Raw genomic sequence first — 12,459 nt, 5'->3', positions numbered from 1 at the left:
CTCTTTTGGCCTTTAACATGAACTGGATCATACGCTGTGTTTTTCAGCTCTGTCATATTCCACGATGTGAATGTACCAACATTTATTCACAATGTGAATGTACCAACATTTAGTCACGATGTGAATGTACCAACATTTATTCAGCCATTTCTGCACTGATAACCTAGAGGCCGTTTCCAGCTCTTTACAATCACAAGCTGTGCTACCGTGAAGGCCGCGATACATGTGCCTCTTAGTGCACGCATTGCTGTGGAATACATTGATCTCTAGGCCAAATGATACAACATTTTAAGTTTGATGGAAAATGAGCAGTTTCCTTCCTGACATGATTTTAGCAATTTGCCATGCCACCAACCTTGTTTGAGAGCAGCCACTTTCTATCTAGAATCTTCTTCAACAATGATTTCTTTAAAATGATTGATTTATGTTTTTATTGGCATTTTTCTGATGATTATTTAGGCTAAGAATACTTAGCAGCCATGTGGGTTTCTGCTGTGAACTCTCTGATCATTTCTTCTGCTCATGTTTGTATTTGACTGTCTTCCTTTTTTATAAGTTGGAATTCTTGATATAGGCCAGGCATGGTTTTAGGCTTATTGTATAGAAATATTTCATTTTTCTACAGTGAAATCTGTAGAAAATCCGTATTTCTTTTACAGCTGTCTGGTTTTATGTTTTACTTGGCAAATCTCTCCTTGCCTTAATATTATATACTTCTAAATGTTACTATTTTGTATTAGTTAGAACCTGCTAATACCTTTGTGATTCTGTGGTTTTGTGTTTGTTTTACCTTTCAGGTTTTAATCCATTTGGGATTTCTGTAGTTAGTATAGGGGTAAGGATGTAACTTACTACATCATGTCATGAATAGATGACCCTTTCTCCAATGATTTGAAATTATAATATAATTATAAATGTGTGTGTGTATAAATTCCATTTTTTGTATTAATATCATAGAGGCTTAATCCTTTTACCTTTGTGCCCAGCTAGCAGAGTCACTACTTTTCCACTCGTTTTTTTGTTTGTTTGTTTGTTTTTTTGAGACGAAGTCTTGCTCTGTCTCCTAGGCTGGAGTGCAGTGGTGCGATCTCGGTTCACTGCAAGCTCTGCCTCCCGGGTTCACGCCATTCTCCTGCCTCAGCCTCCTGAGTAGCTGGGACTACAGGCGCCCCCCACCACGCCTGGCTAATTTTTTGTATTTTTTAGTAGAGACAGGGTTTCACCATGCTAGCCAGGATGGTCTTGATCTCCTGACCTCGTGATCCGCCCGCCAAAGTGCTGGGACTACAGGCGTAAGCCACCGCGACCCATCTTCCACTTGTTTTCTACTGCAGAATTATCTTGGCTGTTTTTGTGCATGTCCTGTTCCATTCAGAGTTTAAAATCAGATGGCTGAGTTTCTCTTTTAAAAACATACCACTTGGATTTTAGCTGGAATCCCATTGAATTGATAAATACATTTGGGGGAAGTTTATAGTATTTGAGGGAATACTTTGCAGTATTTTTTTCCCCTATTTAGGTATTTGTCGTGCCATTTTTCTAGTTTTTTCTAGGTCAGGTCTCACGCGTGGCTTGCTGGGTAGATTCCTGTGTGTTGTGGTTGTGGCTGCTCTGGTGGGGGAGCCTGTTTCTCGGCATGCTGGTTCTCCCTGGCTTTCTTCCTGTTTCATGAGGATGGCCCCTTGGACTCTCACTGTGAGCCCAAACACCTTGCAAGCCATGTGCTTCAGGGCCCACATCGAGTTTTGCCCCTTGGCAGGTGTGACACACGTATTTATTGTTTGAGGAGGGTTTAGCAGGAATTGCTGCCTGCTGTCAGCTGCATTCTGACAGTCACAGTCAGAGGCCCATCTAGAACAGGACCCGTGTCTGCACGTACCCAGAACAGATCTTAATTTAAACACCACCACCACTGCCATGAGTGCTCTGCCTCAAAGGCAGTCCTGGTCCTATATAGGAAAAGAACGAATTAGGAGTTGGTGAAGCTGTCATGTAAAAAGAAGCATTCGTGTTTTGTTGTTGTTGTTGTTGTTGTTACTGTTGCTGTTGTTGTTGTTACTGTTGCTGTTGTTGTTGTTGTTAAAGGGAGCAGGTAGGAATTAAGATCTGTTCTGTGTCCTTGCAGGCATGGGTCCTATTCTGGCTGAGCCCCTGACCATGATTCTCAGAATACTGGTGGCTGCAGCCAGTGATTCCTGCCGGTGCTGTGGCAAGGCTGAAATCGGTGGGAGTCCCAAAAACAAAAGGAATTACTTGCATTTTATTGACTGGTGCTCCCCTTTCTTTATAAAGGGGGCTAAAAAAAGAGAGCCCCATTGTGGGCTCTGAGATTGGGGGTCCCGGGCTCAGACCCCCATTCTGCTTCATGTGTTTCCTGTAGCTTTGGGCTGGTCTCTAAATCTCAGCTCTGCAATGGAGATGACCGCACCTACTTGGTTATTCTGTGGTAATCAAATGAGCTGGTGTATGACTATAGAAAGTGTGCCATTCGTGGGAAGTGTTGGATAAATGCAAACCCAACAGACTTTTCTCAAATCCTACAAATGCTCTTAAATTTCCACTTACTTCTCAGGTCAATAAAAATAGGGTCAATATAATGTTCACACTTTATTTTTATAGAACTCTTTGCAGCTATCTCCTTTGATATAATAAATATTATCCCTGGTTTGTAAATGAGAAAACTGAGACCCACAACTTTCTTCTAAAGGCCATTGTCTTTTAAACCACACATATGTAGTCCCTAAACTCTTGAAATATGGGTTTATTGAAACACGAAATGTTTGATCTTTTTACATTTGTTTTCCTTGTCTAGTGTATGTGTGATTTGGGGGTTTAGTAGAGTCCTAAGTTTTGGAAATCTGTACTATTCTTAACTGAAGAGCTTCATAATTACCTTAATCAAAGCTAACATTGGCCCGGCATGGTGGCTAACACTTGTAATCCCAGCACTTTGAGAGGCTGAGGGAGGTGGATCACTTGAGGTCAGGAGTTCGAGACCAGCCTGGCCAACGTGGTGAAACCCCATCTCTACTAAAATACAAAATTATCCAGGCATGGTGGTGCACACCTGTAATCCCAGCTACTCAGGAGGCTGAGGCAGGAGAATTGCTTGAACCCAGGAGACAGAGGTTGCAGTGAGCCGAGATCATGCCACTGCATTCCAGCCTGGGCAACAGAGGGAGACTCCATCTCAAAATAAATAAATAAATAAATAAATAAATAAACGAACAAACGAACACTGATGAAGTGCTTACACATGCTTTGTACCATACCGCCTTAAATTCTGTGCATATATTTACTTCTTTGATCTTCTGAGCACTCCTATAAGATAGATACTCTTGAAATTCCCATTTCATCCATGAGGAAACTGAGGCAGAAAGAGGTTAGAGTAGTTGTCCGAGTAAATGGCAGAGCCAGGATTTGAATATGTGCACTGTGGCCTCCGAGCCCACACACTCAGGCCTGAACCACACCGTGGGGGGCTGGTTAGCAACATGTCTAGAGTGAGTGTGGGGTTTTTTTTAACTTTTCAGAAGTGTGTGCTGAGGAAATGATAAATGTCTGAGAGCATTGTGAGATCCTGTGTCAAGCTGTTCAACAACTTAGCATCTCCTCCTTTTTGGTTTTCAGCTGTGGAACAACTACTTTCACCTGGCTGTTGCTTTCCTTACTCAAGAGTCCCTGCAACTGGAGAATTTTTCAAGTGCCAAAAGAGCCAAAATCCTTAACAAGTAAGTTCTCGTCCGGCTCTGAAACTGCAGGCAGGAGCCTCCAGCTCTAATAGCATAATTTTCATGTCATTTCTAAGCCAACTTGGTACAAATTGAGATGTAATCACGGTGTAATGAAAGGGTGGTTTTAAATCATGAATCAGGTTTTGCCTTTTCTAACCCATGAATTAAGATCTAAAATTGCAGGACTCATCTTGGAAGGTTCCAAGTCAGTGTAATTCAAGACTATTAGAGTAATGCAGAATTTCAGTTTCCGGAGATAATTCCTTTTGCTGTGCACTATTCTGATGTCATTTCACATATGGTTCACTTTAGTGCTTAATTCTTCAATTCAAAAGGAGCTTCTGATGAAAGCTCTTGGCTCTGTTGGGATTGTTGAACAACTCATTGGGAGTTATTGGTGGTTCCTTCTTGGCAGCAGAAAACCCCTGTCCTCTTCTGGGCAGGAGCTTTCAATGGACTCAAGTGGCACCTTGTATCATTGTAAATGGACATCTCCGAAGCTCCATGATGGCTGAGATCCTTGCCGGCTCCTTCCGCTCTGTAACCCCAGTTTGCATCATGCACTGCTCATGGTTCAGTCTCAAGAAACACAACTGTTGCATGGGTTTCCTTCCCATGTTTGGGCACCCGGAGGGTCTTGCTCCTCTCTTTCTGCCTCAGTTTCACTAATTTCTCACTGCTGTCGGTGTTCCTTTCATAAGTCCTTTTGCGAAGAGTTCTGAAATTGCTTTGGTGTTGCCGAGTCATCAGTCACTGTTTGTCATTTTATAAATACCTCTGCGATATCTCGACCGTTCTAAGGCTTGGCCAACTCCATGCTGCTCACTGAGGTTAGAGATTCCAGAAAGACTGTCAGAAGGCGGCAGCTGCTGTTTCTCATATCCTGTGAGTCTGTATCTCACTTTCAGGGCAAATCCAAAGCACATTATCTCTGGAGAGTAAGAATTATAGTCATGAGCTGGGCTCTGGTGCTCAGCCAGTAATGATAATACCAGCTACTTGGGAGGCTGAGGCAGGAAGATCACTTGAGCCCAGGAGGTCAAGGCTGCAGTGCACCATCGTCATACCTGTGAATTGCTATGCACTCCAGTCTGGGCAACACGGCAAGACCCCCTTTCAAAAAAAAAGAAAAGAAAGAATTATAGTCACGCACTACATAACCACAGACTACATGCTGTGTTTTTACTGTAACTTTTCTTTGTTTAGATACACAAATACTCACCATTGTGTTACATTTGCCCTGTGGTATTTATTATAGTCACATGGTACCTTACAAACATGTCGTACAGGTTTGTAGCCTAGTAACAGTAGGCTATACCGTATGGCCGAGGTGTGTAGTAGGCTGTAGTTCGGTTTAAGTTCACTCTACAATGTTCACACAATGATAAAATCACCCAGCGACATGTTTCTCAGAACATATCCCTGTCATTAGCAAAGCATGAGTGTATTTCAGCAAATCATTTACTCAGCCTGCACTTTATGTCAGTGACTTTCTAAGCATTTCATGTGCATTTTTCATCTATAATCATTAAAAAGCAAAACTATTCCTTAGGCCCTCGTATCTGCCCTAGTTTCTAGATGAAGAAGGTCACACACAGTGACTGAGCCACTTGGCCAGTCCTACACCTAGAATGTGGCAAAGCCGCATTCTAATCTAGGCAGTTCAGGGCCCACGATTTTCACCTGGGCTGCTTTTAGAACCTTCGAGCTTTTGGTCTGCACCTATCTAACAAAAGATCACCTTTCACCTGGCCATCTTTCCTCCAGGCTTCCTCAGCTGGGTGATTCCTGTCTGACAGCCATCCATGCAAACAGTGATCATTGTTCAGAAACAAGAAATGCACTTGCAGAGCCAAGCACTGAGAATGGTGTAGGCAGAGTGGGTGCTCGCCTTTGACTACCAGAGCGGCACGCAGCAGCTGCAGCCCCCCACCTCGGGGCCTGCACAGGTGGCTGCCGCTCATCCTGGCTTCTAGCATCAAGAGACAGACTTCTCCAGGCTGCATCTTCTGGAGACTGGCTCAGCAGAGGCGCGGGCTCCTGCTTTGTGGAATGCACGCTCCCTCAGGGCCCAGGGGAAGGGAGGGATGGCGCTTTGTGGTTGTTGCTGTTGTTGTTGATTTGTCTTCGTGCTGGGAATTGTAGTGCAGAAGGTAATGACCAGTGCACACTAAGCAAATGAAGCACAATGCACTTCAATGCGCTGTGAATCCACTAGGTGCAGACACACCTCCTTCAGCACACGCCCCTTGTTGTCCCATCCAGCGAAAGGACAGCTCGGCCACAGCAGGTGGAGCCGCCTGCCCACATGCCCAGGGCCCACTGTGGGGTGAAGCTGGGACCCCAAGCCCAGCCCCAGCTGTCTTCAGAGCCCACTCTTTGCCAAGCACGCTGCAGCTCCTAGCCTTGGAGATGCCTGCGGGAGAAGAGAGGTGAATTTAAACTGGAAATCTGCCTCAAAAGAACTGGCATCTTCTTAGTGGATTCTAGAATAAAACAATTTGGGGCTGAGCATCCCGCAAGCCCTAGCAGGGCAGCTCTGTGCTGGGCCCTTCCTCCTGTTGGTGTGAGTGTTAAGAGCCTAAGGCAACATCAAGACAAGCATTAACACCGGTGCAGTGGCTCATACCTGTAATCCCAGCACTTGGGAAGGCCAAGATGGGAGGATAGCTTGAGTCCAGGAGTTTGAGACCAGCCCGGACAACATGACAACACCCTTCTCCACAAAAAAATACAAAAATTCGCCAGGCGTGGTGGCACGCACATGTGGTGCCAGCTACTCCGGAGGCTGAAGTGGGAGGATCTCTTGAGCCCAGGGGGTCGGGGCTTCAATGAGCCATGATCACACCACTGCACTCCAGCCTGGCTGACAGAGTGAGACCCTCTGTCTCAGAAAAAAAAAAAAAGAAGAGAAAAGAAAAAGAACATTAACCTCGAAATGCTTTGGTTGCTAGAGAAAACGTTTGCTTCCCACATAGTGGCGTGGATTCAGAAGCTTCAAACCCACAGAAAATTAAACACAGCCAGCTGGTATCGCCCCCTCAGGAGTCACCCAGGGTCTCTCCTCAGGGCTTTCGTATTCTCTTTGTCACAATGGTAGCAACAGGAGACTCTGGAGTTTCCCCAGGAAAAGTCCCCAGGCAGTTCAGAAGTTGTCTTTGCAAGACCCTGGCAGGATAGCCTCGGGGCTTTGTGCTGTCTGAGGGGCCTCTCCAGAACTCCCCTTGTGGAGGTGACAGGAGATCCAGGACAAAGCCCCGGAGCCTGAGATAAGGCTGCCTTGACCTTGAGGCCGCACGGCACACACGTGTGGAGGGCCAGCCTTATTTGTTGTAGTCTTCATGACACTTGATAAGCCTTCAGCCCTTCATAGTCCGTTTGCAAATTTTATTTCTAACTAGCAAAACCTGCATAAGAAATATGTGAAGATGTCCCACCCCAGTGCTTAAATTTTCTCGGGCACATACAGTGCCTAGAAATGTGATTTAAAATTGTCTGGTTAAAAGGGATTCAGTGCCCGCTCTGTGCTCAGTCGGGCCATGGTCCTGGTGCTGGGGACAAAGACACAGACCTCATAACGAAGAAGGTCATGGTCTAGTGGGGTAAATGGAGAAGCAAAAATAATGAATGGAGTGGGGCACACATGGAGTGGCGACAGAGGGCCTTGGCAGCCCGGAGATGGCCTGTGGGAATCAGCCGTGGGAGACATAGGCCTCCTGGCAGCTTGAGCTTCCCGGCTGGGTGGTGAAGGCAGCTGAGAGGTTTGCCAGGGAACATCGAATGCCAAAGGGCATGGCACCATCTACATATAAGCAGAGACATGATCTGGGTTGGCGAAGGGTAAGGGAGCAGCAGGACCGGGGCGGCTTGGAGCTTGGGGCAGGGCGTGGGGGCTCGTGGTCTGGGAGTCAACCTCATGCTCTGAGCAAATAGTGAGCGCTGACTTGGAGCCCCATGGAGCAAGATGCATGCACCTGTCTGTTTCTAGGGGGAAAGCCGTGTGGTCTAAAGGTGGAGCCATGACACACCCACTTAGTAGGCTCAGCACTGCCTCCATCTGGGGCCTGTCTCTCACTCTAGGGCTTGTGAGTCCAACCTAAGGCATCCGAGGGAGCATCCCCAACCCCTCAGCCTACCCTTCCCTTCCCCCTTGCCAAGCCCTGCAGCTCCTCACCTCTGTTTGGTCCACAGCTTTGTGGCTCAAAACAATAGAAATTCCAGCATCAGGAGACCTGTCTGCTCCAGCCTCCTAATGAATGAGGTTGGGGAGATAATTAGAATTTTCATTCTAAAGACATTCCCCAACGTGCATGGGAGTAAATAAAAGAATGGGTCATACCACGCAGAGAACTGATTATGGCAGACCCAAATTGAGTGTGATATTCGCCAGTGTACCACAAAATAAATAACCCCTAGGAATCAAGTCCATAATATGAAATTTTAACTGGCTCGACCTTCAGACATCCTTGGTGCTAGTGACACCCAAGGAAGGACAGAGATGTTAACAGAATTCTAAACCTGATCAGCAGCTCTTCCTCCCAACCCAGCCCCCTAGACTTTTTTACCTTATTGGGGCTCAGGAAATATGACCAAAATGTAAAAGGGATGACTTTTGATTAGCAGCCGGCTTGACAATTTTGGTATGTAAGACACGTGCACCCTGGTGTGGGGCAGTATGTTGAAGGACTGCAAAGGAGCGTCTATGTTCAGGACCAGAAGAGGGAAAGGGTTCATGAATTGGGCCTCCTGCATATCTAAGCATAAAGTGCTCACTTAAAGTTTCAGCACAAGAGGTTAAAGTTTAATGGCAAAGTTCAGCTCAGTGCAGAGAGGCCATCCACAAAGACCTCCTCCCCACCTGGTCCCTAGGCTGCTTTCAGTTTTGGGGAGGTTTTGTTTTTGTTTTTGTTTTTTTGTAACTATACAAGTCTGCAGTGTTCTAAGAGGAGAGGTTTCACAATGGGACCAAAATATCCCCTTCTGACCAAACACTGGGCTCTGCACCTCCAGGAGATTAAGTCAAACTCTAGATACTACCTTTAAGGAAACTAACAGGAAATAAACATGCTATGCAAGCCCCATTTTGCAGTGTGACCTAATCAGAAGCTGCAACTGTATATTCCTGATTGTAACAGGAGATATGATTAATTTAATTTGTGTCTGTGCTAATTTTTTTCAAGAGACTGAAATTATTCAAAATTAAATTCACTTATTAGAAGGAGACTCAGGGAGTTAGACTTAATAAGTGCTGACCTGTGCCAACTTCAAGTCAGAAAAGCTCACTGTGTCCCGCATGCACCTGTGGTGGTGTGTCCTGCCTCAGGCAGGTAGGCATTGTCACATCAGACCTGTGTCTGGCAAAGTTTACTCCCATTCATTGATTCCCGTTTGAGGTCCCACCCCCTCTCACCTCTTTAAGAACCCACCAGTCTTTCCCATGAAGTTAAAAATGCCTCACCCCAGCCATCAGCTCCCTCCAGCTTCCTTTAGGTCCGTCTCAGCCCTCTCCTTGTCTCCTTTCCCCACCTCCCAGCCACTCTGATGCTGGCTCTGGGCACTGCATTCCCCTAGAACCTCAGCCAGGTCCTGGCTGCCCCCAAGCAGGTGGAAGGGTGTTCAGCCTCCTAGATAATTCTCCGCCATCTTCAACAGGTTTCTTCTTTCCCTCCATCGCAGAACACGCTTTTCTTCGCTCTCAGAACTCTCCTGAGTTTTTCACCAAGCTTTTTGGTGTCTCCTCTCTCTTGTCAGATTCCTACCCCTGAACCCCAGCATCGAGTGGCAGGGGGCTCCTCACACCTTGGTCTTAGGCCTTCACATTCTGTGCTCTTTCCTTAGGAAAGCATTTTTCAAGCTGCAGGTCTCAACCTTTGATTGGGTCAGAATATTCACTTAAAGGGCCATCACATCTGTTTCCTAGGCTGATCTGCCGTAACAGTGAACACAAACCGGGTGACTTGAATTTATTGTCTCACAGTTACGGAGGCCAGAAGTCCAAAATCAAGGTGTGGGCAGGACTGGTTCCTTCTGGAAGTTCCCTGCCTCCCTCCTGGCTTCCAGTGGCTGCCCCAGTCTTCGGCGTTCTTTGGCTTGTGGCTGTGTCACTCCAATCCCTGCCCCGTCTTCCTGTGGCCTCCTTCCTTGTCTTCCTATGTATCTGTGTCTCTCAATCTCCCTCTCCTTATAAGGACACAGGTCACTGGATCTAGAGACCACCCTACTCCAGCATGACTTCATCTTACCTTGAGTACATCTGCAAAGACTATTTCCGAATAAGGTCACAGTCATGGATACCAGCGTTTAGGACTTCAACATAGCTTTAAAGGGGACACAGTCCAACCCACACTAGTCATGACCAATAGACTTTTTTTTTCTTTTTTCAGTGAAATAGAATCTAGGAAAAAATACCAGCATTCATTGCAGGCAGTAAGGTTAAGCATCGTTTCATAAAACTTTATACACACACACGTATATTAATATATGTGCTGGTTAATAAATGTATTTTCTATGTCAGAAAAGTTTATGAAACTTAAAAAAAAGTGGCGGGGGGGGCGCTTTAAAACACCTGCCTCCTGCAGCCTCTGCTCACAGTGCATCCCCCTCACCCCCGGTCTCTTCCGCAGAAGGAGCCAGCTCTGTGTTCTGCAGCCCCACCCACCAGGCACTCACCTACTCCCTACCTGCCATGGGGCCTTGGCGCCTGCTGGTCCTTCTGCCCGGAACGCTCTTCCCTATGCTCTTCGTCCAGATTTCATCTCTCCTTCTTCAAATCTCAGAGCAAATATTACTGTCCTAGAGAACTCCTGCCAGAGCCAAGCTGAGCCCACTGTTACGTTTTCTCACAGTCCCCATGTTTTCCCTACAAAGCCGTGATCCTGGCCTTCGCAAAAACAATTCCTCTGTCTATGTATCTATACATGTTTATCTTGTGTGACTATTTTGTTAATGTTCGTCTCTCTTACCATGCTCATAGCCCACTGTGGTTTGTGGGTCTTATCTGTTCTCCATATTATAGTAATATTAATATTCCGACATGAATATTCATATTTCTACATTAGCTTTGTGTCTGGCCCAAGTGCTCAGTAAATGTTCACTAAGTGAATCGATCTAAATGACCATTGCAACCATGAGGGGAATATTATGCCCAGCCTGAGATTTTAAAGGAAGGACCTAGCGTGGCTCCAGTGCCTGCCAGATAAGACAGGGACATCATCACTCTCTTGTTGTTCACAAAAACCTAGGAGTGAGCATCATACACCATTCTCCCAGCACTACAGATGAGGAGACGGAGGTCAGAGTGGTCGAGTAAATTGCCCGGTGTGCTTAGATGCAGGCTCAGGCTGGCCTTACCCCCAAGCCTGGGCTGTTGCTCAGGGGTATGTTTCTTGGAGTGAAGATGCAAGAAACCAGGTGCTAAGGTTAGACCACAGGGACCAAATTCACACAATTTTATGTCCAAGTTACAACCTGGATGTGGGATCCCAGATCTCCCTGGGTGGTAGGAAGCGTGCCTCCTAAGCATAAGTTCTCCTGCTCAGTCATGCCGTGGGTGGGCGCAGGTGAGAAGCCCCAGGCCGTCCTGGCTCGGTGGAGTCAGGCGTGTGTGTTCCCCACTGTGAATCTCAGCTCTCTTATTGAGAAAATGGGCACAGAGGTGTCGGCTTGCTCAGCTCATAGTCTGATTCCAAAATCAGGTGAAAGGAAAGCACTTTGAAAGATGTGACGCTGTGTCGTGCTGTGGAGGCATGGAAAGTCCCTGGTACCGGGGCTGCGTGCTGTGGGTGTGGGAGTCTGAAGACTTGGATTCTCTACTCTCCTTCCCGGTGAGGATGGCCATGTCCTTTTGCTTCTCTCCTGTACAACTGGTGCAGTCCCCTCAGCTGTTTATTGCTAGAGAGGAACTTAGTTATGGTCCCCAGGGCTGCCACCAGCCCGGGGTTCTGCTTCCAGGCAATAAGCTTTATTAGCCCTACACTCTCAATTATCCTGTTTTCCTCCTCTGTGGGAAGAACCAAGAAATGGCTTGGGAAGCCCTCTTGAGGTCTGGTGACAGCTGTGAGTTTTTTTGGGGATTACTCTGGGGCATGTATAGATTCATCAAAGCTGCCTTCTTATTAAAACCAAGGAAAAGATCCCTCTCACTGCCAGGGACATCCAGCCGGCCCTTTCCCTCACAACTCCCCACTCTCCCTCACTGCCTCTGCTCCAGGCTAGAGCACCCGTGTCCTGTTTGACAATTAAAACCACATCTTTAGCACCTTGATGCCACAGGCCCGACTCTCCTGAGGGATGTGCTCTCCTGTCCTTGCTAATCCCCCAGTTCTCAAATACTGCCAGCGACTGTCATCTTCCACCTACAGGACAGTAAAGTCTACCTGAGAATGGAACTCCCTCACCCCTCAACCTCCTTCACCACCCAATGGAGAGGCATTGTGCAGGGAGGCAGGGAGGGGTGGGGAGCAGCGGGGAGGGGTGGGGAGCAGCGGGGAGGCGTGGGGAGGGGCAAAGAGGATGGGGAGGAGCGGATGCGCCTGGCCTTCCAGATCCAGATTGTGGTGCCAGCTCTGGAAATACAGCAAGTCACTCCTGAATTTCCCAAACCACAAGTGGAGAATCCACTGCAGCTGAGTCTCCTGTACTTTAGGATGTCTGAACTTTAGGATTGCCCTGGAATCATTATCATTCTAACCATTCTGGGACCTGAGAGAAATAACTGAGCCGGGGT

At 46.9% G+C, this 12,459-nt stretch overlaps 1 protein-coding gene across 4 annotated transcripts in view; it reads left to right on the top strand.

Annotated features, from left to right (window-relative positions):
* DOCK1 (dedicator of cytokinesis 1) overlaps positions 1-12,459 on the top strand; it is a 487,728-nt gene that overhangs the window by 373,710 nt on the left and 101,559 nt on the right. For all 4 annotated transcript variants that reach the window (XM_017858668.1, XM_017858667.1, XM_017858670.1 and 1 more), the window contains one exon: positions 3,631-3,731. In XM_017858668.1, coding sequence (XP_017714157.1) covers positions 3,631-3,731 — 101 coding nt within the window. The remainder of the gene's footprint in view (positions 1-3,630; positions 3,732-12,459) is intronic.

The sequence above is a fragment of the Rhinopithecus bieti genome, unplaced genomic scaffold (genome assembly GCF_001698545.2).
Source record: "Rhinopithecus bieti isolate Rb0 unplaced genomic scaffold, ASM169854v2 scaffold_42745, whole genome shotgun sequence".
NCBI classification, from domain to species: Eukaryota; Metazoa; Chordata; class Mammalia; order Primates; family Cercopithecidae; genus Rhinopithecus; species Rhinopithecus bieti.
This window is presented reverse-complemented; position numbering and strand designations above follow the sequence as displayed.